The sequence below is a fragment of the Eumetopias jubatus genome, unplaced genomic scaffold (genome assembly GCF_037043125.1).
Source record: "Eumetopias jubatus isolate StellerSeaLion01/CBP00866 unplaced genomic scaffold, mEumJub1_p1.0 scaffold_7, whole genome shotgun sequence".
In the NCBI taxonomy this organism is placed as follows: Eukaryota; Metazoa; Chordata; class Mammalia; order Carnivora; family Otariidae; genus Eumetopias; species Eumetopias jubatus.
The window spans coordinates 92957680-92983360 of record NW_028274813.1 but is presented as its reverse complement, the minus strand read 5'-3'; the positions used below and the strand labels follow the sequence as shown (position 1 = coordinate 92983360).

The 25681-nt window shown below is 42.1% G+C and overlaps 2 protein-coding genes and 1 pseudogene across 5 annotated transcripts in view; 2 read left to right on the top strand and 1 right to left on the bottom strand.

The window, feature by feature from the left end:
• TMOD3 (tropomodulin 3) overlaps positions 1 to 25681 on the bottom strand; it is a 100545-nt gene that overhangs the window by 439 nt on the left and 74425 nt on the right. The window contains exons 9-11 of one of the 4 annotated variants that reach the window (XM_028099934.2): positions 21954 to 22098; positions 18313 to 18343; positions 8843 to 9080 (exon numbers count right to left, since the gene is read on the bottom strand). In XM_028099934.2, the coding sequence (XP_027955735.1) occupies positions 8918 to 9080; positions 18313 to 18343; positions 21954 to 22098 (339 nt within the window). In that variant the 3' untranslated portion in view covers positions 8843 to 8917. Of the gene's footprint in view, positions 1 to 8842; positions 9081 to 15603; positions 18344 to 21953; positions 22099 to 25681 lie in introns of those variants that run through there. The other 3 variants (XM_028099933.2, XM_028099935.2, XM_088024796.1) reach the window with 3 other exon arrangements.
• LOC114206286 (RNA polymerase-associated protein LEO1-like) lies at positions 191 to 13843 on the top strand. The gene is made up of 8 exons (XM_028099936.2): positions 191 to 295; positions 1565 to 1710; positions 2822 to 2906; positions 4029 to 4123; positions 4630 to 4764; positions 6801 to 6936; positions 7860 to 8019; positions 13105 to 13843. The coding sequence occupies exons 1-8, from the start codon at positions 215 to 217 to the stop codon at positions 13158 to 13160; spliced, it is 894 nt and encodes a 297-aa protein (XP_027955737.2). The 5' UTR covers positions 191 to 214; the 3' UTR covers positions 13161 to 13843.
• On the top strand, positions 24456 to 24858 carry LOC114206287 (elongin-C pseudogene; annotated as a pseudogene).

Sequence of the window (25681 nt, the reverse complement as noted above, 5' to 3'; positions counted from 1 at the left end):
TGGCAGCTTTGCCTCCCAGCAACCAACTTGGTCACCTTCCTTCTCCATAGGTACTTCTCAGGCTTCAGGGGGCTAGGCTCAGGGAGGCAGTTCAAGGTTGGCTTAGTGGAGGTATGGTTTCTGACTCTTGGGAAAATGTTGAAGTGAAGGGCTAAGAACTGTGTGAAGAAACTCAATGAGAGAAATTAATACTGTATATTTTCTCCCAGCCTTCATGGATCTGTTTGGAGACATAGATGACATTTCTTCAGAGAGTGATGGGGACAGTGAACAAACTATTCCAGGGCAGCCTGCTGTAAGTACAATCACCAACCTCAGCGGATCCCATTGTTCAAAGTTAAAGTTTTAAAGGCTGAAGGGTCTGACTCCTCTGGAGAGAGGACATAGATAATTGAGTAGCGGTCTGAAACATCTGAGGAATGGGTGACTTTCTCAGCTATGTTGGGAACTGTGGATATTTGAGGGCACACAAGGAACTGCTCAAAATGAGGTTGATGCCAAACTTTAGGGGCTAAACTGTGAGGACTTGTAATTTGAAAACCTTTGATTTAAGTTTTTCTTTTCTTTTTTTAAAAAGATTTTATTTATTTGACAGAGAGAGATACAGCAAGAGAAGGAACACAAGCAGGGGGAGTGGGAGAGGGAGAAGCAGACTTCCTGCCGAGCAGGGAGCCTGATGTGGGGCTTGATCCCAGGATCCTGGGATCATGACCTGAGCCGAAGGCAGACGCTTAACGACTGAGCCACCCAGGCGCCCCCTCTTTTCTTTCTTTTCTTTTCTTTCTTTTTTTTTTTTTTATATTTTACTTATTTGAGAGACACAGAGATAGAGAGGGCATGACCAGGGAGGAGAGGAAGAAGCAGACTCCCTGCTGAGCAGGGAGCCAGATGCTGGGCTCAATCCCAGGACCCTGGGGTCATGACCTGAGCCAAAGGCAGACGCTTAACCGACTGAGCCACCCAGGCACCCCTTGATTTAAGTTTTTCTTTCTTTTTTTAAGATTTTATTTACTTATTTGTGTGTGACAGAGAGAGAGAGAGAACACAGGCAGGGGGAGGGGCAGGCAGAGGGAGAAGCAGGCTCCCCACTGAGCAAGGAGCCAGATGCAGGACTCAATCCTAGGACCCTGGGGTCATGACCTGAGCCAAAAGCAGACGCTTAACCGACTGAGCCACCCAGGCGCCCCTGATTTACGTTTTTCTTAATGCAAACCTGTGCCAGAAAGCATGTGCTATTTGACTTCTCTGATTTTAATAGTTACTTAGTACTGGGGGGTTGTACATTTTCACAGTTCTGTCATTTAATGTCTTATGCAAACCAGATATGTCGACAAAATAAATATTTTTTCTGGTAATGCAGGCTAATAGATCTTGTTTCCCATGGTGGTAGTTTTGGGGGAGAGGCTGAAATTTTAGGGAGAGGCCTGGAGGGGTTGCTGACTGTTTTGTTCCGAAAGCGGTGTCTGAATTTATTTTCAGTCACACCTGTATCTCCTAGTACTCGAGAAGAGCTAGAGCATTTTTAATTTCACTTCAAGCTCTCACATCCCGATTCCTCTCTTAGGATGAACATGGAGTGCCTCAGGACCAGCAGGAGGAAGAGCCGATTTCTGAGACCAGAATAGAAGTAGAAATCCCCAGTATCAACTCTGATTTAGGAAATGAATTGTACTTTGTTAAACTACCTAAAGTTCTCAGCATAGAACCCAAGTAAGAGGACTGATTAAAGTTTTTTTTCAAGATACTAAATTAAAATAGGTGGAATGTAAATGTTTTTCTTATGAGTTGGCTAATTATAAAGATAGGAGATTCCTCATATACCTCTGGAAAAGTGAGTTTAGGATGTGCTGTGGTAAAAAATGATGAGTTACTGGTGTGAGAATTTTATTTTTAAAGATTTCATTTTATTTTAAGATTTTATTTATTTGTCAGAGCAAGCACAAGCAGGGGGAGCAGGAGAGGGAGAAGCAGGCTCCCCGTTGAGCAGGGAGCCCAATGCGGGGCTCAACCTCAGGACCTGAGGATCATGACCTGAGCCGAAGGCAGTCACTTAACCCACTGAGCCACCCAGGTGTCCCTAAAGATTTTATTTATTTATTAGAGAGAGAGAGAGAGTGCATGAGAGGGGGGAGGGTCAGAGGGCGAAGCAGACTCCCTGCTGAGTGGGGAGCCTGATGCGGGACTCGATCCCGGGACATCAGGATCATGAACTGAGCTGAAGGCAGATGCTTAACCAACTGACTCAGACACCCAGGGGCCCCTTGTGTGAGAATTTTAATGTGAATGATTATTCTAGCATTTGGAACTTATAAATATAACAGACATGACAGTTGACAAAGGTGTTTTTCACTAGTGTAAAGCTGAAAAATCAGAAAATGAGATTGAGAAAGTTTGCTAGAGAATTCATAAATGTTCAGTGCAAAAGCCACTATGGCTGGAAAAGACAATGATTTTGGACAACAAAATAGTATTGATGGGTATTTTTCATGAAGGTTCATGAATATAAGCTTTTGTGTAATTAAACAGGATACTTTTCTTTAAAAAAAAGTAGACCATTGTCTTATTTATATTTTAGAAGACCTATCTCTTCAAACGAGACTTTGAATTATTAGTCACACTTGGATTTTTTTCAGATAATGTTTTAAAATCAAATTTCAAGAAAGTACACTAATTTGCATACTTTCTTGAAATTTTACATGAAGTTATTTGTCTACTGTGACTTTTAACATATTGGTACATGTTGTAAAGATGATTATTTTATAAGCATTAATAATATTCATTACTAAATATGGCTAACATGAGATTAAAAAACAATTTTTAGACCTTTCGATCCTCAGTATTACGAAGATGAATTTGAAGGTGAGAAAATGCTTGACGAGGAAGATCGAACCAGGTTAAGATTAAAGGTACCATTCTATACTTGATTTTTTCTTTTTCTTTTGAAGTATTTCATTAAGTAAAACAGAGATAATGACTTGAGACTTGAGATTATGAAATGATCTTTTATGTTTACTCTTCAGTCAATAAATAACTTTAGAACAAGGACTGAAAAGTCTTTTCAGAATATTTTTTGGGGAGAGGTTACATACCCTTTTTTTAATCCCTGTAATTGTCACTTTTCTAACTTTTTTCTCCCAGTTGTAATTTTTCAATGGAAGTAACAATACAAATTCTTGAAAATTGTTAGCTACTTCCTTTAGGATAAATATAGTTAGGTATAGGGAGTTGCCTCTACATTTTATAGTGGGTAGACCCTTGCAGCTTCCCACGATAGATGTCGCTCAGGCTCTTTATGGAATTCCGACTATGCACAAAGAGAGGCCTTGACTTCAGGCAGTTCCTCTCAAGAAGGCCTGGGATGGCAGGACATGCCTGTGCTCTCACAGGGCTGTTGTCTTCTTGCTTGGGTTTGGGGATGAGCTTCTGCTGGGGGCAGAACCAATTTTTAGGCTACCTTTGTGATTTGGAGTTCCCTACTACTCGGGTAGGACACATTTGAACTAAAAAACAGAGCAAAGTGGAAGTCTCAAGTTTAAATTGTTGTTGATTTCTTAATTGTATATTCTTTTATCTTTTTATTTTTAACTTAATGCCCAGAGCTTCCGTGTCTCACTAGGTCAGGCTTACTAGTCCCTCCTTCATTGGGTTCATAGCCCTTCCAGTGGACATGCAGTAGGCAGAGGTCTCCATTTTAACTGCCTAACCCTTGTGGACCCAAAGCCTCAGCCTCCCTTCTTTGGAGCTCCTAGTGTGTGCGATAATATCTCCATCCTGCATCGTACTTCGCTTCTGCTTCCACTGCTATGAACTAGAGCCCAGGAAAGGTTTTAACAAAATGGTTAGTTTAACCAACATCTCTACGTATTTGTTGCAGGAGGGTTTCAGTGTTGCCTGATGGGCTAGTTCTTTTGTGAGCTTCCTTTACCACTACATACTAATTCTTGGCACATGATTGTAAGTCACTGGAGGAAAAAAGAACATGCAGTTTAGTTACATTGGTTTTCTAATGCCTTTGTGTTTTGAACCAGGTAGAAAATACGATAAGATGGAGGAAACGCCGGGACGAGGAAGGAAATGAAATTAAGGAAAGCAATGCTCGGGTGGTCAAGTGGTCAGATGGGAGGTGAGCCCATAATGCCCGGAGGGCACTGGAAAACCCAGAGGGGTACCTGGGAGGAACGGGGTTCTCTGTGCAGGACCTTACTTTGGGGCCATCTTTCATTAAAGAATTAATGAAATCTAGGCCTCTGGGAGGACACTTTAAAAGTAGGCCCAGGATGTGATCAGATTCATGGTAGCTGCCTTCTCCGGGGGAAAGCCTAAGGCTAGCTCACATGCATGAGGTACTATTGGGCAGTATACAATGGTATTTTGGGAAAAAATTGTTTTTATCTTACTAATGAAGTAGAGATTGGGAGAATGACAAAACAATTAGATTTCAAGTTAAAGGAAGGATGAATTTTATCACCTTTGGCTTTAAAAGGGAATACCTTATTTACAGTGCCTCTGTTTCTCTCATGAATTCAGGACACAGTTCCACAGCAGTTTAAGTAAAGCCTATAGGGGAGAATGGAAACTGTGGGATTTGTTGAATGTCCACCCCAGTACTGAACACTTTCTCATTTGCAGCCTTTCCCTGCATCTAGGCAGTGAAGTGTTTGATGTCTACAAAGCCCCAATGCAGGGCAATCACAACCACCTGTTCGTTCGAGAAGACACTGGTCTACAGGGACAAGCTGTCTTTAAATCCAAACTCACCTTTAGGTAACTGTTCATCCTGACATGTTGTTACTGGTAGTTAAAGCAGCAAGGCAGAGAGTTGTGCAGAAAGCCTGACTCAGCCCTGATTGACATGATTTCAAGGTGCAGCTCACCAGGGATGCGGTCTGGTTCCCATGCTATTTTTTCACTTTTACTACAAATTGCTGTTTCTCAGGGAGCCAGTTCCTGCTGTCAAAACCAACCTGAGACACTGTATAAACCAGAAGACCAGTGAATGAATTCACATTGGTCAGTGCAACTGGTAGGAGGCCTAGAAGACTGGTCTTTGCCGCTTGGCCGGCCTGTGTCCTTTCCCTTCAGTGGAGTTTAGCTGGGAGGCTGGCCGAGCATGAGCATGTTATTGGTGTGTGCACACAGTAGAGGAAAGGGCTAGATGACGGGAGGGGCTGCGGCCCGACCCCAGGCAGACCTGTGCTTCATACCCATGCGGCAGCCTCTTCGCTGGATGCTCCTCGCTCCGCTCCTTCACACACCTTCCCTCTAAGGACACCATGCTGTTATCCTTCATGCGGCTCTCCTCAAAGTGGGGCACTTAGCGGACTAACAGTGTGCACAAGGTTTCTTTTTGAGGTCATGGAAATGTTCTAAAATCAGAGTGTAGGAGTGCCAGGGTGGCTCAGTCGTTAAGCGTCTGCCTTCAGCTCAGGTCATGATCCCGGGGTCCTGGGATCGAGTCCCGCATCGGGCTCCCTGCTCCTTGGGAGCCTGCTTCTCCCTCTCCCTCTACTCCTCCCCAACCCCACTTGTGTTCTCTCTGTTTATCTCTCTCTCTCAAATAAATAAATATATAAATAAATAAAATCAGATTGTAATAATGGTCGCACTTTATAATTTAAAAAATTGTTTAATTGTATATTAAAATGACTGAATTTTATGGTATGTAAATTACGCTCAATAAATCTGTTACGCCTTTTTAAGGACAGACAGCTTTGAGGTTGTGTCTCACTTCTGTCTAAGCTTGAAGAAGAGTCTCAATCTCACTTTTATTTTTTAAATTTTTATTTTTTTAGAGAGAGAAAATGTGTGTGACTTGGGGGGAGGAGCAGAGGGAGAGAGAGAATCTTAAGCAGGCTCCACGCTCAGCACAGAGCCTGAAGCGGGGTTTGATCTCACAACCCTAATATCATGACCTGAGCTGAAATCCAAGAGTTGGACGCTTGACTGACTGAGCCAGCCTGGCGCCCCACACTCTCACTAATTTTTAGTTTCCTTATCTATAAAATGGAGATAATACCTACTTCACAGGGATATGTGTCAGTTAAGTCAAATAATACATAAGAGGTCATGCAGTGCAGAGACCTGGCATAGTAAATGCTGTTCAAATCCAACCTCTTCCTGAGCTTTCTCGAATGGTGGTGTAAGAGACAAACGATTCCACGGCACGCTTTTTTCCCCACTGTGCTCCAAGTTCCGCATATTCCTTACATCCCATCTCTCTCCAGTTTCAGAGGTGCTCTCCTAAGGAACTCCCTTTCTTCCTTCTGATGTACTGAAGACCTGCCTCCTTCTAGTCAGGAATGTACTGTGTTCTGCCCCAGGGACTCCCATTCGAGCGGCTACTGTCCTGCGCTGTCCTGAGGCCTCCTTGCCTTGACCTTCCCTCTAGTCGTTTGCAGATGGAGGGATGCCTCTGTAGTTCTTGAATCACAGCTTCTGGCCTCTGCCTCACCCTCACAGAACTGAGATTTCCCATCCCTTCTTTCCTCTCTGATGGTCCTGGGAGGGGGTGGGGGGGCTGTGGGGTTGTAGGGGGTGGTTCTTTGGAAAGGCCCTTGACCTTGCTGCCTGTTCTCCTCCTTCCTCCACTTGCACTCCCCGCCCCTCCCCCCCAGCATTCCCTGGAGATGGGACAGAGGGAGGGAGCAGAGAGTGAGGACGCTCAGAGCGCCAGGACCTGAGACCCGGCCTCCCTCATCTGCTGAAGGGGAAGTGGTCACTGTCCGCAGTTGTCTGTGCCCTTGACATAATCCCCCCTCACCGTTCGTAGTCTACAGCGAGACGTTCCTGTCTCCCAGCAGACCTCACTCTACAGACTGTGCCACACACAGAAAGATGACCCTGCCACTTGATAAGAGATGCTCAAAGACGCAGAGGATTAGAATCTTACCCATGGCTGGGCGTGATCCCGAGTGCCAGCGCACTGAAATGATTAAGGTGCGTCCGCTAAGCTTTATCCTGGGATTTTTGGGGTATTAAGAGCTGTACTTTTCCAGAATACTAATTCACAATTTTGTATTGCCACCACCATTTTATTTCTTGTTGTTATCAGGGAGCCAGCTCAAACCCAAGCGTGTGGTGAATCATAGTAATGTCAGTGACCGCTGATGAGATATAGCAAACCAGACACTCCTGTGCTCTCTCTTCAGCGTATGAGATTTCAGGGAAAATCTGATCATTTAGAAAACGTAACCTTTGACAGATATCATAAAACTTTGTTAGCCAGATAGGAAATGGCTACGAAGGTCAAAAAGACATTCCTAACTCCTTGGACACCAGCTCTGCCTTGTGAACACCAGTGCGTGGATTGCCAGGCGGAGGAAAGGTGTGATTGTTCTGCTCTGGGGCTCAGGGACCCTCCCCTACCAGCGCCTCCCCATCCTGTCATCGGGAGCTCTGGGGAAGCTCTCTGTGGGGAGGGGCCCGGATAGGAACCTCTGGGCACCACTGTAGTTCGGTGGAGCCCGAGCGAGCCGGGTATGTGTCTCAGGGGTCAGCAGACACAGCCTCCCTCACGTGTCCACCGGGCACGGCTGAGGTTCCTCAGGCTGGTTGCTGCTCTCTGGGCTCTGACTGGGCCACAGGGGGGACGGCGGCATGCAGCTCCCAATGCAGCTCCCGACGCCCGGGTCTGGGTCTGTTCTGATGGGGCAGTTAGCGCGAGGGAGTGTTCTGCTCCGCCCCCCTGTGCCGCCTTCATGCCTTAGAACTAAACTGCGCCAACTGCCGGCTGTGTGTGATAACAGGGGTGGGACGGGGAGAGCTGTTCTCTGAAAACAAGAAATGTAGTAAACGTAGGTCCAAGTGGGCACAAAGGTAGTTCGTTTTTTCAGTTAAAAAGTTCATTTCCTTCTTTACAGAAAGAAGAACGTTTGAGGGCTTCTACTCACGAGCCCACCCATCTATGGGAGAAGCAGAACCAGCAGGGGCTGAGTGCCCCCTACCAGGACCCTAACAGTGCCCATGAGGAGGAGGAAGACGCCGAAGCCATTAAAAACCATTACCAAGGGGAGCTCCCAGGTGAGTTGGGCATGGAGGTCACATCTCATCTGAGGGCTGCAGAGGCTTGCCCTGTTGTGATTTACTTAGGGCAACAGTACGAAGGCCTTTTATTTTTACTATTTTTGTTGGGGCCACTTTCCCACAGAAAAGCTTAGCTGGGAAAATAAGGCACTCCCAAATAAAATTAATTAAATAACTTATGTCCTTATGGAGGAAAATGTGGTAATGAGCAGTTTGCCTGCTTATGTAGTTGACCCAGTATTTAAACTTTGTAGTATTTAATGTGTACATAAAACCTCTTGGGTGTTCAAAAGTGATGACGCTTTCAGAACAAAACCTCCCAAATCGAAGTCATTTCAGCATGTCTGACAGTTATATATACCTTCTCATCAAAACTTTAAAAATGTTGGGGCGCCTGGGTGGCTCTGTCAGTTAAGCGTCTGCCTTCAGCCCAGGTCATGAGTCCTGCAGGGAGTCTGCTTCTCGCTCTCATTCTCCCATGGTGCTCTTCCTCTTTTTCCCTCTCTCCCTCCCTCCCTCTCTCTCAAATAAATAAATAAAATCATTAAAAAAAAAAAACTTTAAAAATGTTGTTGGCTCCAGAAGGGATAATTAATGTAAAGTGGGAAGCAACAACATTCAGGAGAAAAACTCAGGAATAAACAGGTCTTCATCTTTGAGGGTCAATCCCATGTCTGAAGTTCCTTTGCTTTCAGAGGAACGAGCCAGAATCTATTCTTCAGACAGCGATGAAAGATCAGAAGAAAAGGCTTAAAGATTCCTAAGAGCAAGGAAACTCATCAGTGATGAGGTAGAACCAAGTTTATTCAACTCTAAGGGGTTTGTTCTGAACCCAGGAGCCAACTCCTGGACTGAAGAGTAGCTCCCAGCCCAGGAGCACAGATGTCTGTAGGCTTCACTGGAAGTCAGTGAGGTAAATGCAGTGACAGGAGCGGGAGCGGCCAGAGGAGGGTCTGACCCCTGTGCTCAGGCGGGTGTTGGAAGGCTGCTCAGAGGAGACCTCTCGCTGGGTGTGGAAGAAGGTGTTAGCTTGCAGGGCACACGGGCCTGGTGGGCGTCTGAGGAGGATGGAAAGTCCTGTGAGAAAACGTGCGGGGCCCTGAGGCACCACCACGCCCGAAAGTAATTCAGTGTGGTAGAGCAAGGGCTATACCATGGTCCTCGTGGTAACCTGGCATCTTTATTGTTTGGGTGTAATAGTAATTGAGGGTTATTCCATTTTCACATTACTAAAATACTTTCCCTTTAATTATTTCCTTTTCCACTTATGTCGTAAGTACAAATACATTTTAAGTCTTAAATATATAGGGAATCACTATATTATTGACCACACACTATTTAATTGATTCACTGTTTTCTGAATGTTTAATATGCTTTACTCTAGGTTTAGAGTCACAGATTGGTAACAGTAACATCACAGTAACAGAAATGTTAAGCATGTCAGTTAAGCACGAGTCACCTGAGGGAGGCATTCATTTTTCATATAAAAATATATATTTAAACAAAATCTTTAAAATATATATATTTAAAATGTTAGGGGCGCCTAGGTGGCTCAGTCGGTTGAGCATCTGACTCTTGATTTCGGCTCGGGTCATGATCTCAGGGTTGTGAGGTTGAGCCCTAAGTAGGGCTCCATACTCAGTGTGGAGTCTGCTTGAGATTCTCCCCCCCCCACTTGCTCTCTCTCTTCCTAAAATCTTTATTTTTTAAAAAATATTTTATTTTTTTATTAGAGAGAGAGAGAGAACAAGCAGGGGGAGCAGCAGAGTGAGAGGGAGAAACAGGCTCCCTGCTGAGCAGGGAGCCCGATGCAGGACTCGATCCCAGGACCCCGGGATCATGACCTGAGCCGAAGACAGATGCTTAACCACTGAGCCACCCATGCGCCCCTAAATAAAATCTTTTAAAAAAAAAAAAAAACTTCAAAACTATACTAAGAAAGCACATAAAATGCAAGCAGTCCTTTTTAAAAACCCACAGGCTTTAAAAATACTGAATTTTAGATTAAAAAAGTGAAATAGTGAGGAAGCAGGGGAATGTATTTCAAGTAATATGATTGGAACGTCAGTCAGTATGGAGTGAGCAGGAAGCATCTCTTCTGCCCTGACTGCTGCCTGGGGAAGCCCAGGTTCGTGGGGCCTGACTGGCTAGAGACAGTGTCTGTGGACATGGGTTGCTCCTGGGGGGTAGCCTCCTGATGTGAAGGGCTGGCTCCCACATCAGCTCAGAACCACTTTATTATTTTTTTTAAGTTTTAATTTTAATTCCAGTTAGTTAACATACAGTGTTATATTAGTTTCAGGTGTGCAATATAGTGATTCAAACTTCCGTACAACACCCGGTGCTCATCACAAGTGCCCTCCTTCATCCCCATCACCTGTCACCTCTCCCCCATCCCCTCTGGTAACCATCAGTTTGTTCTCTAAGGTTGAGAGTCTGTTTCTTGGTTTATTTTTTTCCCTTTGTTCATTTTTTTTGGTTTCTTAAATTTAACATGAATGAAATCCTAAGGTATTTGTCTTACTGTGACTTATTTCACTTAGCATTATACTCTCTAGCTCTATCCACATCATTACAAATAGCAAGATTTCATTCATTTTTACAGCTGAGTAATACTCCAGTGTATATATACCACATCTTCTCTATCCATTCATCTAGCGATGGACACTTGGGCTATTTCCATAATTTAGCTCTTGTAGATAATGCTGCTATAAACATAGGGATGCACGTATCCCTTTGAATTAGTGTTTTTGTATTCTTTGGGTAAATACCTGGTAGTGCGATTGCTGGATCACAGGGTAATTCTGTTTTTAACTTTTTGAGGAAACTCCATAGTGTTTTCCACTGTGGCTGCACCAGTTTGCATTCCCACCAATAGTGCAAGAGGGTTCCTTTTTCTCCACATCCTCACCAACACTTGTTTGTTGTGTTTTTGATTTTAGCCATTCCAACAGGTGTGAAGTGATAGCTCATTGTAGTTTTGACTTGCATTTCCCTGATGGTGAGTGCTGATGAGCATGTTTTCATGTGTCTGTTGGCTGTCTGGATGTCTTTTTTGGAGAAATGTCTGTTCATATCTTCTATTTTTTAATTGGTTTATTTGGTTTTTAGATGCTGAGTTGTACGAGTTCTTTATATGTAACCCTTTATCAGATATGTCATTTGCAAATAGCTTATCCCATTTAGTAGGCTGCCTTTTAGTTTTGTTGTTCCTTTGCTGTGCAGAAGCTTTTTATTTTGATGAAGTTCCAATAGTTCATTTTTGCTTTTGTTTCCCTTGCCTCAGGGGACCTATCTTGAAAAAAAAAATTGCTATGGCCAATGTCAGAGAAGTTACTGCCTGTGCTTTCTTCTAGGATTTTTATGGTTTCAGGTCTCATATTTAGGTCTTTAATCCATTTTGAATTTAGAAAGTGGTCATTTCATTCTTTTGCATGTAGCTGTCCAGTTTTCCCAACAGCGTTTGTTGAAGAGACTTTATCCCATTGGATATTCTTTCCTGCTTTGCCGAAGATTAATTAACCATATAGTTGTGGGTTTATTTCTGGGTTTTTATTCTGTTGATCCGTGTGTCTGTTTTTGTGCCAGTACCATACTGTTCAGATTACTGCAGCTTTGTAATAGAACTTGAAGTCCAGAATTCTGATGCTTCCAGCTTTGCTTTTTCAAGATTGCTTTGGCTATTCAGGGTCTTTTGTGGTTCCATACAAATTTTAGATTTATTCTACTTCTGTGAAAAATGCTGTTGGTATTTTGATAAGGATTGCATTAAAAGTGTAGAATGCTTTGGGTAGTATACACATTTTAATATTTGTTCTTCCAATCCATGAGCATGGAATGGCTTTCCCTTTGTGACCTCTTCACTTTCTTTCATCAGTGTTTTATAGTTTTCAGAGTTCTTTTTTTTTTTTTACCTCTTTGGCTAGGTTTATTCCTAGGTATCTTATTATATTGGGTGCAATTGTAAATGAGATTGTTTCCTTAATTTCTCTTTCTGCTGCTTCATTATTGGTGTAGAGAAATGCAACAGGTTTCTCTGTATTGATTTTGGATCCTGCAACTTTACTGAATTTGTATATCAGTTCTAGCAGCTTTTTGGAGTCTTGGGTTTTCTATATACAGTATCATGTCATCTGCAAATACTGAAAGTTAATACTTCATCCTTACTGATTTGAATGCCTTTTCTTTCTTTTTGTTGTCTGACTGCTGAGGCTAGCACTTCCAGTACTATGTTGAATAAAAGTGGTGAGAGTGGCCATCCTTGTCTTGTTCCTGAGCTTAGGGGAAAAGCTCTGAATTTTTCCCCATTGAGGAGGATGATGTTAGCTGTGAGTTTTTATAGGTGGCCTTTATTACATTGAGGTACGATCCCTCTAAACTTGTTGGTTTTTATCATGAATGGATGTTGTACTTTGTCAAATGCTTTTTCTGCATTAACTGAAACAATCATATGATTCTTATCCTTTCTCTTATTGATGTGATGTATCACATTGATTGACTTGCAAATATATTTATTTATTTATTTTTTTTTTAAAAGATTTTATTTATTTATTTGAGAGAGAGAGAGAATGAGATAGAGAGCATGAGAGGCAAGAGGTTCACAGGGAGAAGCAGACTCCCTGCTCAGCAGGGAGCCCGATGTGGGACTCGATCCCGGGACTCCAGGATCATGACCTGAGCCGAAGGCAGTCGATTAACCAACTGAGCCACCCAGGCGCCCCGCAAATATATTTTTTAAAGATTTATTTGACAGAGAGAACACAAGCAGGGGGAGAGGCAGAGGGTGAAGCAGACTCCCCGCTGAGCAGGGAGCCCGACGCAGGACTTGATCCCAGGACCGAGCGGAAGGCAGATGCTTAACCAACTGAGCCACCCAGGTGTCCCAACTGACTTGCAAATATTGAACCACCCTTGCAACCCAGGAATAAATTCCACTTGATCAGTTGGTGAATGATTTTTTAAAATATATTGTTGGATTTGGTTTGCTAGTATTTTGTTGAGGATAGCTCAGAACAAATGTAGACAAAATTTCTAGAAACGTTTGATATTGAATTTTACATCTTATTTCTTGTATCTGTTCAGGAGCTGAGGCCTCTGGAAAGAGGAAAGTGGGGGGTGAAGAGGAAGAAAACGACTGAAGTATGAAATGTGCCCTCATTGTATACATTGTACTGACCCTTGAGGAACACAGGTTTAAACTGCACGGGTCCACTTACAGCCTTTTTTTTTTTTTTTTTTGATAAATATGGTACAGTGCTGTAAATGTATTTTCTCTTCCTTATGGGTTTTTTTTTTTTTAAAGATTTATTTGACAGAGACACAGCGAGAGAGGGAACACAAGGGGGAGTGGGAGAGGGAGAAGCAGGCTTCCCACCAAGCAGGGAGCCCGATGTGGGGCTCGATCCCAGGACCCTGGGATCATGACCTGAGCCGAAGGCAGCCACTAAACGACTGAGCCACCCAGGCGCTCTTTCCTTATGGTTTTCTTAATAAATTTTCTTTAACTTTATTATATACATTTAACAAGCAAAACAGGTATTAGTCAACAGCCTCAGTAAGGCTTCTGGTCAGCAGTAAGCTATTAGTAGTTAAGTTTCTGGGGAGGCAAAAGTGATAGTCGGATTTTCAACTGTGCAGGGAATTGGTGCTCCTAACCCCGTTCCTCAAGAGTCAACTGTATATTGTTTTCAACAGTTTGTTTTAAAGCAATGATGACATGACTTGTTTTGATTGAAATGATGAGTTGAATCGCCTTTGCATAATCCTAGTTGTGAATAAAAAATGTTCAGAAGCAAGAGTCTGTGACTTTAGAAAATCCATTTTTCCCTGACAAGAAGCTTATTTTGGTAACTGCTCTGGGTCTTAGGTTTTTGTGCATTTTGGCTGCGCTGCCCCATTGTCTCCCCAGGGCCACGCAGACTCACAGGAGCTGGAGGTGCCTAGCCTCCTTCCTTCCGAGGAGGACAGGCATCCAGACCTCCTGCAGAAGAAAGGAAGCCCAATAGCCATCCTTGGAAGGCCGGCCAACATTAAAGATGCAACGGGAAAGTCTTCATTCCCCTACGTTTCAGAACTGTGAAGTTTTTAAGTTATTTGACGCTTACCCCTAAAAGCTTCCTCAAACCATTAGAACACATCTCAGATTTTCTCTTTTGCTTGGTGGATTCGGGTGACTGGTAAGAGAGGTCTTTGAATTGCTGTAAAAATCATCTTTCGTTTATTAGTAGGATTGGCTCCCATCAGGTCCATAGGATTCTGTTTCTTCACATTTGTCAATTCACCTTTATGGCCGGACCAGACCAAGAACCGACGGTACTTCAACCATGTGAAATTACTATTTTTATGGATAAAAATGGTCAAGTAGTGACAATTTTATATGGCTTAATGTAATTAATAGACTGGGCTAGAGTAACTATAGGAAATAAGCTTGTTCCTGAACGGGTATGTAAGATATAAGTTTAGAACATAAGAACTAAAGGGATATTTCAAAAAGTCCAAGTCTATAGAATATTTGATAAACTTTATTGAAATTACCTCAGTATGACGTGGTAAGTTCTAAATGCCTATAGTACAGTCTTCAAAAGAAACTTCACTATTATGAGTCGTTTAATATTTAAGTATATTTCGTATTAGTAGTATTTGAGTATCAGACTTACGGAGCTGAATTCTAATGCAGAACAGAAGAATAGCCAAATAAAAATGACAAAAATATAAAAATCTTTGCTTATAAAAACATTTTCTCAATTTAAAAATAGTGAAGCGTTTCTTTGGTAAGCAAGTCTTGTGAGAATGATCTAGAAACATGCATGCTCGGTGAGAGTGGACAGGAGACAGTTCGATAGATGGTTAGGCCCAAGAACTCACACCCTTGTCTGAGGGCAATAGTAGTGGTTCTGGTACATCTGTGTGTTTGGTTTCCGTGGATGCCTTGTGTTCAGCTAATACTATGCACAAGTGAAGTGGCCGAAGGGGCGTTATGCTAAGTGAACTAAGCCAGAGAAAGACAAATACTTTATGATCGCATTTATATGGCTATCTAAAAACACTGATCTCAGGGACAGACTAGCCAGGTGGTTTCCAGAGGCAGGGGTGGGGAGTGGAGGACACAGGTGAAGGTGGTCAAAGCTACAAACTTCCCGTTAGAAGATGAGTAAGTCCCGGGGAACAGCATGGTGACTCTAGTTAACAATACCGTGTTACAGATCTGGAAGTTGCTGAGGGAGTAGATTCTAAAAGTTCTCATCACAAGGAAAAATCCGTCATTGTTTTTAATTGTGTGAGCTGACGGATGTTAACTAAACTCAGGGCAGGTATTTCATGATATATATGTATGTCACATCCTGTTGTCTACCTTTAAAACAAAGTTATAGGTTAATTATATCAATATTAGAAAAACTTTGTTTCCAATGAGTGAAGGGGCAAAGGACAGGACTGAACTCGCAGAGGGAGCTGCTGGGCGCCCCCGGACAGCGAGCCACCCTCTGGCCCCGGCAAGGGGCCCGTGCTGCCCGACGCCGTACGGGCCAGGGAGACATGCCCTGCGAGCACAGAACGAAAACTAACAGAATGCATGCAATCTCATGAGCCTTCTCATCTTGCTTTAATGGCAGCAAGGATTAAATATACTGTACGAATAGGACATGACTAACATTTTATCAAAACGTTTTTCTATTATAATTTTTATTATACCATGGAATCCCCTTTTTAAGTGAAAATACATCAGATACTGTCAAAGGAACAATTTACAAAGTTCTATTTACATGTAACTTTTCCAGAGTGCACCTGTTGCACAAAGTGAGTATGTGGGTTACTTCATTCAAATAACAGGAATTTGCAATGTCATAAGCGAGATAATTCTCCTTGAAATCTCTAACAATCTGCTAGTTTTTTTAAACAAAATGTTTATTTGGTCTTCTAAATGACAGGCACCCTTACGAAACGTATTTCAACTAAAGACTTCTACTAGATTTAAGCTACAAGTTTATAGCACCAAAATTCATTTTAATAATATCAGTATTATTAATATTGCTTTCTTCAATACGTACAATTTCATGTAGACATACTTGCAAAATCAACTTCAAATATGAATGTAAAATTTTACAAAATGGGAAATTAAAAGATTTTTAAAAACAGCAATTTAAAAAATGCAAATATTCTTTGATTAGATAACCAGATAAGTTTAAATTGGTTAGCCTACAGAATGTTTTAAGGCCTTAGAAAATCTTTGGTTTAAAAATCAAGACTATTTCAGATCCCTAATCTATTATAACATTTTAAAGCTATAGAGAAATACTGTAAGTTACTAAAAGGTTAGGAGGTGCCAGAACTTTAAAGATCAAAGTAAACACCAGTTTTCTCCCTTGTAATTATAATTGATTTTCTGTATTCAGTTGGATGAATGGTCATCTTTAAAGATATTTATGAAAAAAAATGTTTCCTTCAATTATATAACTGTCATAGCTCAGAACTGGAATGTTACAAGCAAAACACTTCTTCATACTTCAGTAAGTCATAAATGAAAAAGATACCACCCATAAGTATGATACACATACTGGGTAGGGCCCCACCTACCTATTAAAAAAAGAAAACTTACGGTAGAAGGGGTAGCATACTTCTCAATTCACTGACTTACAGGACAGTGCAAGCAAGGAAGCCTTGCTGTTGGTGTGATGGGGACCTTTAAAGACTTGCTGCACGCTCACTCCCCACCCTGCGGCAAGTGAGCAGTCTCTAAAATCAAGTAGATTTCCAAAGTTGTATATGAAAAGAAGATAGAAACACTTGCTAACTTGGGAAAAAAAAATATCAGTGGTCTCTAACTGAAAGGGAATAGTGCAAAGTCAATCTTTGGCACCTTTAAAACACCGATACTGACTCCGAAAAAATAAAGACCACCAGTTCTTGAAAGGGAAGCTTTCGCCTGTTGAGAAGGCTTATTACCAGAGCACACAAGACGCTCCGTGGCTCACTGAGTAAACTGTCCAGCCCAAGCCAAAGGAGGGACACTTTGTAATTCAATTTCAAAAACTCTTCGTTAAGGAATCAACAGACCTCTCCCCTACTCTTAAATGGGATTCTTCCCTTTATTCCCTGTAAATCATCTAGCCAGGCCTGAATGCTGGAGGTCAGGATGGTCTCCGCCATCTTCTCCAGGGGCTGCCCTGAAACAGGGCCGGAGTCCAGGTCCAATCCCCTGTTGCCCTGCCTGCGCTGGACGCAGCCTTCACCAGGGCACACCGTTCGCGTGTTCATTGAATACCTTGAGCATCAGCAGTAGGAAGACACTTTTCTCACGAGAGATTACTTTTATACAATGTGGACAAGAAAGTGTAAGACGAAAGGAAACGTAATAAACATTAGATTTATGAAGGACAGTTTTCCTTACTGGTTGCACAGTTCATAGCAAGCGCCGAGTCACGACCATCTATGCAATTCTGTCGTGTGCACACAAATTCCCAATGCTGTGCAAGAGCTAATTCATACACAGGCCAGTTGTTCATTTACTTTACAGTATAGATGCTTTTTATTATGAGCTTTCACAAAAATTTAATAATGCCCAATTAAAAACTATAATGAATTTAGACATAACTATACTTTTAAAGTACGGAACCTGGCCAAGCCAACGACTTTGTTTAAACAAGTCTAGGTGCTGCCGACTCACACCCATCAGACAAGTGTGGTGACCTGGAATGTGCAGGAGGCCCCTTTCTCTCCCCCAAAGATGGGCTGGTACTCCTGAACAGAGGACCAGATCTTGAGTCATCGGTTTTAAAATTTTTGGCATTTTGCTTTCTTGATAGAAATGGAAAGCACACTCTTGCCAAGTTCATGTATTCTAAAACACGGCAAGAGCTCCATGCAACGGGATAAGGAAAGAAAGCTGATGAGGGTCTTCTACCTAACAGGTGCAACAGCAATTCTCGTATCCGTCAGGTCCCTTTTTGATTTAAAAAAGATTGGTCCTTAAAATGTTCATAGTATTTTACATAAATGATTTCCTAAACTTCTTTCACAATTGTACTTAACTCATGACTCATCACAAACCATTTAATTAAGCTAAATTAAAATTGATTTTAGCAGAAAAAAAAATGTTACAAAATACCACCTATTGATTTTACAGTTTGAAACTGTTAACGTAAACTAGAAAAAAGATACATGTAGTTTGAAAAAAAAAAAAAAGATTTCCAGTCTTTTCCCTTCTACCCAGGAAAATGTTACATCTGACATCACCACTATGAGCTCTTGGTGAACCCTTCAAGTCTCCCAAAGATTGGATCTTGGTGGACTTACTGGTGGTCTCCTTCAACTCGTCTTTTGCGAACTGTGAGGGGAAAAAAAAAAAGCATATTAGAAATCTCGGTTACTTTGTACAATGTTAACTTCCTAGTAAGGAACAAGTTTCTGTATGATCCGTTAGAGTTGTACAGAAATGAAATGTCCATTTGTTCACAGGGCCATTAAAATAAAAAATTTGCATCCTGCATCATTGCCATTTACTTGTTGAGAACTGAAGGGCTTCGAAATGCGAACCACGTGTCCTCAGCTCACGTGAGCTCCCCCAGGAGTGGGAGAAATCTAAACTGCTCTGTATCCACCTTCACGGCGCTGCACCCGTCTCATTTGTTATTAAAAAAATTGATACCTGTTAAGACAATGCCTTATAAATTACTGTGTTAAATTTTGAAGTCACATTCCGACAGCTGGGATTAGAAAGTATTAAAAGTAACGATCGAGGCACCACAACCCATTTCCTTAGTTTGTGAAAGAACGTAATGAAAACATTTTTGTCATTTTAGAGGTAAATGACTTGCTACTGCTTTCCAAATTTTCCTTCTAGTGTCTCCTACAAAATGAACCAGGCTCTAACAAAACGACAAAATGCAAAGGAACGGACGCCTCAGACCCTAGTCAGGCAGTAAAGTCCTACCCGGCGGCCATAATAGACTCTGGCCACCAAAGTGCTCAGTCAACTAGTTCAGTGGATGGAGCAAAAGAAAGGTGCAGAGGTCTCAGGAGCCCCAGCCGCTTTGCAGACTGGTGACCTCAAACCAGTAGGCCGTACTCAGTGATGGTAGGATGGGGTCTTCAAGCAGACATTCAAGTGATGTGCATAAAAGCCTGTCCAGTCATTGGCTGGGTACCAGCCAGAAAGCAAAAACCAGGAGAACTGAAATATCAAGCTCCCATGAGCATTTTTATACTTAGCTAATTAAGTGCAACCTTCACTCTAATTTTAGTCCATGTTAACGAAAACAAGTCTTGCGTGTTTACTGAAATATTAAGGGAAGAAAATCAAGTAGAGACTTGAGTTCTCAAATACAAACCTTATTCATATATATAGATCTCTGAAAAATACAGAAATACTTTCTTGAAAGACCAGATTACCCTTTAGGGTAGAACATTTCCAAGAGAATGCTGAATTGCAGCAGGGTTTGGAGATTATTGGCAGACCATTTCAGGTGTTAAAATGCATGTCATAAAAAACACATGTAAAGGAGGTCTGTGACAGAAGAGAGCAGACAAAAAAGGTTGGAAATGATGCGGTTAGCTGGTGTGCGGACAGTAATAGGAGATTCAGAGTTCAAGCAAATAGTGCATGTGTGCCGTGGACTCTCTCTGCTGGTCACAGCTAGGACGCTTCTTAGCTGGAGAGATGGCAGTAGGTAGGATTATTTCCAGGAACAGGAAACAATGAGAGGTAAGACATCAGAATCAACACTAAAGATCTGATATAGCCCCATGTGCAAGGTGAAGGAAAACTAGATGCCCCGGAGATTCTACGTTTCAAGTTTTGATCTGTGAGGTCTTTCTGGCGGCTCCATGTCAGACTGCCGGTATGAACACAGGGTCTTGACGCTTGTTGCCTTGACCTGTGCGCCGAGACCGACACGTAGGGCGGAGGGTGCTGGGAGCACACACAGCAGAAGACAGGGACAACAGCCAGGCCGGACTCTTCTTCCTCACTCAGTGCCTACTTGCTACCAGCAGTTCCTCGGTTCAGCTGCTAGATGAGAGGCTTATAAATTTGGCCCTATTAACAATTCATTTTTCTTAAAAGATTTTATTTATTGTCAGAGAGAGAGTGAGAGAGAGCATGAGCAGGGGGAGTGGCAGGCAGAGGGAGAAGCAGGCTTCCCACTGAGCAGGGAGCCCGGATGCGGGACTCAATCCCAGGACCCTGGAACCATGACCTGAGCCGAAGGCAGACGCTTAACTGACAGAGCCACCCAGACACCACACCTATTAATAATTCTTTGGCAATTTCTTTCCAAAACTGACTCCACTAAAAGAAGTTCTCAATACTTTATGATCAATTGCAAGTAAGTTCTAACCTGACATCCAATCTCTAGAATAAAAAATAGAATTTTTTAAGTATCATCTTAATCATGAATTCAATGGCCAATAATGGCTCTCAGATGCCTCCCACAAACAAATCCAAAGGAACTAAGTTTCTTCCCATCTCATTTTAGTGCCTCCTACCAGCACTGCCTTTTAATCTGCTGACATCACTTTTTCATTGTGTTAGCTTCCAGCAGCAAGTACTTACTGCGAGTTTACTCTGGAGGCAGCAGCCTGCAATGAGTCCCTTTTCACAATCTGCAAACTGTCCTCAGCATATCAACAACTAGCTGGATCCCAAATGGGGGCTTTTATCCATGCACTTCCCCTCTCACTTCATGTCTGAAACTCTGGCTTGGCTCAGGATGAAAGAGCATGAGGCGGGGGTCTCCAGAGGTACCCACAGAAAGCTTTTGCTTTCTCTCACTTTGGCTTCACGTCAGACCACACCTTCAACATTGGCCTCCTCACCCTCTACCACACGTGGCCATGGACACCTACTCAGCTGCACAGTGTTAACATAAAGCAGCCCAGGAAGGACTTTTCATGTGTTCTCTCATCTTTTGGTATACTGTTCATTCTCGATGTAATTAGCATGACTTTGCAAATTACACTGAGAATCAACAGTACACCGAACACACCAATTTTCTAAAATGCAAGAGGCTAAAATCTTCTCTGGGAAACTAAGTCATCAAAGGACAGACAGAAAGGGTTTGAACTAATACTCTTCATAGTAATTTGGGTTGAGGGAAGGAAGCTGTAACTTTTCTGCTTTAGAAACCTTTAAAGAATGCAAACTTGAATATGGCTGAAGCTTAAAAGAACTGCATCACTTTGAAGTGTTACTCCCTTTAAGAAGTCTTATTTTAATTCCTCTCTAAACACATCTTTAAAAAATATTTCAATGACAAACACCAAACTTAAAGGAAGAGTCAATTATCGGAAACATGTAGAAACAAAATTACAAGCATATTCTTTAATTCAGCCTTGGCTGGAAAACTTATTTCAAACAAGCACAAGTTTCAGCAGTATTTTCAGTAGGAACTGGGAAAAAATGGGCAACCTCTGACTGACCGACGTGTGCGGCGAGAAGACAAGCTGCCCAGTAATAGCTGGGTCAGGGAGGCCGGAAAGGACAGCAGACACTTACGTGCCACACACTATACAACTTGGATCAAAACTATAATCCATATTTTATCATGTAAAAATGAATTTCTTTCTAGGCCTGTTTGATAAAAAGGGTAAAAAACTTCCCTGAAATGTTGAAATCTTTACTAGCTCCAAGAGGAGACTTGTAACTGAAAACACAACTTTTGTTCCAGGAAGCATTTATATTATGTTTGTGGTAGAAAACTGTTTGCTTAAAGCTGTGAAATCTTTGTGACAGAAGATTTCCCCTATGAACCCAGTAATCACTACAACCGCGCTTAAACTGAACTCTAATTCAATCAACATAAAAAGGACTGTGCAGATTTTAAAAACAAAGGCCCAAAAATCTGTGTTGAAATCTATTGTAAAAAAAAAAAATCCCTCTAATAACATTAGTTTAATGATACAATTCAGAAATTTGATTTGAAATGCATATGCCTTACCTAAGTCATTGTTTTTTGTTATAGCGTTAGCCGCCCTGGTTCGGGGTCCCTGCTGTGTAAACTGATATCCAAATTTAAGGATGTTCGTATTTTCCTCAAGCATCTTGGCCATTTCCAATTCTACAGCTGTCCCCAACTGCTGCCTCTGGAATAATTAAAATAAAGAACAGTATTAATAAACTAGATCAAAATACTTTTCAAGTTAAGTTAAGACTAAGACATTCAGGTAAATGCTGATTCTGCTGGTCTTTTTAAATTTTCCCACTTCTTACTACATACATAAGAGAAACAAAATTTTGAAGCTCAGTATATGTTCATAGAGACATCAAAAAACTGGAGGGCCAGAGCAAGATGGTGGAGGAGTAGGAGACCTGGATTTCGTCTGGTCTCAGGAATTCAGCTGAATAAGGATCAAACCATTCTGAACACCTACGAACTCAACAGGAGATCGAAGAGGAGAGTAGCAACAACTCTCTGAACAGAGAAGCGACCACTTACTGGAAGGTAGGATGTGCGGAGAAGTGAATCTGAGGCAATATTCGGGAGGACAGACGGCGGGGGAGGGGGCCTCCGTTGGCGGCTTCTGGCAAGTGATAGAGCCCCGGAGCACAAAATCGGAACTTTTAGAAGTCGGCTCTGCTGAGGGACGTTGCTCCAGTGGCTAAGTGGGGGGTGGAATCCTCCCGGGACAGTGTGGTCTCAGGATCCTTGGGGTCACAGAAAGACCGGGGGAGCCTGAGTGCAGCAGAGCTCCCAGGTATCGGAGCAGGGAAGCTGGCTGCAGAGACAGAGCCGAGGCATGGGCTGCTCTCAGCTCGGGGTTGCCATAAACTGTGATCCGCGGCCCAGTCGGGCCACTGCTACTCCAGCAGGGACCCAACAAGCGGCAGAGCCGGGGAGACTCCCTTTCCTCTCCCGGGAGGAGCAGCGCGGGAGTGCACCGCAGGGATCTGCTGGGTTTGGAGACTCCACACGGGGTCGGGTGCCAGAGATAGCAACGCTCGGTCACAGGCTGGGTGAGCACGGAGTGCGGCCGGAGACCGGGGACACGGGAGTGACTGCTTTTCTCTGGGGGCGCACTGAGGAGCGGGGCCCCGAGTTCTCAGCTCCTCCGGGTGGAGACTGGGAGGCCACCATTTTCGCTCTGGTCCTCCAAAGCTGTACAGAGAGCTTGCAGGGAACAAAAGCTCCTGAGAGCAAACCCGAGCAGCTTGCTTAGCCCGGAACTACAAGGGCGGGGCAATTCAGCCTCTGGCAAAGACATTTGGGAACCACGGCAACAGGCCCCTCCCCCAGAAGATCAGCACGAACAGCCAGCAAAGCCAAGACCAAGTTTACCCATCAAGGAGAACGGGAGAACTCCAGCGCTTGGGGAATATTGCACAGAGAATTCATGGGGGTTTTTTTTTTTACCATGATTCCTTAGTTCATCAAAGTTAATTTTTTTTAACTTTTTAAAAAATTTTTCTTTTTCCCTTTTTCAACCAACATCAATCGCTTCTTTAAAAAAAACACATTTTTTATTTTTCATTTTTAGAGTCCTATTTTATCCCTTCATAGTAGTTACCCTTATTTTTGGCATATATATGTAAGTTGTTCTCTCTTTAAAATTTTGAGATACAGGTTCTTCTAACAGATCAAAATATACCCTAAATCACTAGTGTATGGCTTTGTTCTAGTCTCCTGCCTGATCACATTCTCTCCCTTTTTTTTTAAACTTCTTTCTTTTTTCAAACAACTTCTTATCAATTCCTTTTATAAAATCTTTTATAATTTTCATCTTTACAATCATCTTCCATCCCTTCATTGTATCAACCCTTATTTTGTACATATATGTCTTTCTTCCCTTAAAATTTTAGGAGGCACTTTTTTCTAACAGACCAAAATGCGCCCAAAATCTAGTGTGTGGCACTGATCTATGCACTAGCCTGATCATATTTTGCTTTTTTTGTATTGTTCTGTTTCTGTTTTTATCTTTTTTTTTCTCTTTCTTTTTTCTTTCTTTCCCTTTCTTTTCCCCTGGTTTCAGGTCTTTTCTGATTTGTATACAGTGTATTTGCTGGGGACGTTGTAAACCTGTTAGCATTTTGTTCTCTCATTCATCTATTCTCCTCTGGACAAAATAACAAGACGAAAAAAACCACCTCAGCAAAAAGAACAAGAAGTAGTACCATCTGCCAGGGACCTACTCAATACGGACATTAGTACGATGTCGGACCTAGAGTTCAGAATCATGACTAAAGATACTAGCTGGGCTTGAAAAAAGCGTGGAAGTTATTAGAGAAACCCTTTCTGGAGAAATAAAAGAACTAAAATCTAACCAAGTCGAAATCAAAAAGGCTATTAATGAGATGCAATCAAAAATGGGGGCACTAACTGCTAGGATAAATGAGGCAGAAGAGAGAATAAGTGATATAGAAGACCAAATGATGGAAAATAAGGAGGCTGAGACTTCCTGTTGATGGAAGCAGGTGATTGACTGCGTCCTCGCCTCAGCAGGAAACTACTAAAGTTCCTGTGGAAGTAAAGTAGAATTTCATAAGAACATAATGGATGGAGAAGAGAAAACCTATGGTGGCTGTGAAGGCCCTGATGCCATGCCATGTATGTCAAATTGATATCTTCCGATGGTCATGAATTTATTGTAAAAAGAGAACATGCACTAACATCTGGAACAATAAAAGCCATGTTGAGTGGCCCAGGTCAGTTTACTGAGAACGAAACTAATGAAGTCAATTTTAGAGAGATTCCTTCACATGTGCTATCAAAAGTATGCATGTATTTTACCTACAAAAGGTTCGCTACACTAACAGCTCCACAGAGATTCCTGAATTCCCAATTGCACCTGAAATTGCACTGGAACTGCTGATGGCTGTGAACTTCCTAGATTGTTAAATAAAATAAATTATAATAAACTGTTAACTTTTTTCAGTATTTAATACCTGTAGTTCAGTAAGTAATTTTTTCATATATACCATGTTGCCTGTGTGCAGTTGAACTTTAAAGTTCATTGCAAAGCAGATTATCTTCTGTTCTTTTGCATAGCAATCAGATTTGAAATTTGTTTGCTACATCAACAAATTAAGGACATTTTCACAAATTGAGAAATAAACAAATATGCCAATTCAAAAAAAAAAAAAGAAAGAGGCTGAGAAAAAGAGAGAGAAACAACTACAGGATCACGAGGGCAGAATTCGAGAGGTAAGTGATACAATAAGACAAAACAACATTAGAATAATTGGGATCCCAGAAGAAGAAAGAGAGAGAGGGGCAGAAGGTATATTGGAGCAAATAATAGCAGAGAACTTCCCTCATGTGAGGAAGGAAACAGGCATCAAACTCCAGGAGGCACAGAGAACCCCTCTCAAAATCAATAAAAATAGGTCAACACCCCGACATCTAATAGTAAAACTTACGAGTCTCAGAGACAAAGAGAAAATCCTGAAAGCAGCTCGGGAGAAGAGATATGTAACCTACAATGGTAGAAACATTAGATTGGCAACAGAGCTATCCACAGAGACCTGGCAGGCCAGAAAGGACTGGCAAGGTATCTTCAGAGCACTAAACGAGAAAAATATGCAGCCAAGAATACTATATCCAGCTAGGCTGTCATTGAAAATAGAAGGAGAGATAAAAAGCTTCCAGGACAAACAAAAACTAAAGGAATTTGCAAACACGAAACCAGCCCTCCAAGAAATATTGAAAGGGGTCCTCTAAGCAAAGAGAGA

Coding starts and splice junctions, on each gene's coding strand:
- LOC114206286 (XM_028099936.2), top strand. CDS start 215: ATGGATCTGTTTGGAGACATAGATGACATTTCTTCAGAGAGTGATGGG. Junction 2,907..4,028: donor GAACCAGGTTAAGATTAAAG/GTACCATTCTAT, acceptor GTTTTGAACCAG/GTAGAAAATACGATAAGATG. Junction 8,020..13,104: donor TTACCAAGGGGAGCTCCCAG/GTGAGTTGGGCA, acceptor GTATCTGTTCAG/GAGCTGAGGCCTCTGGAAAG.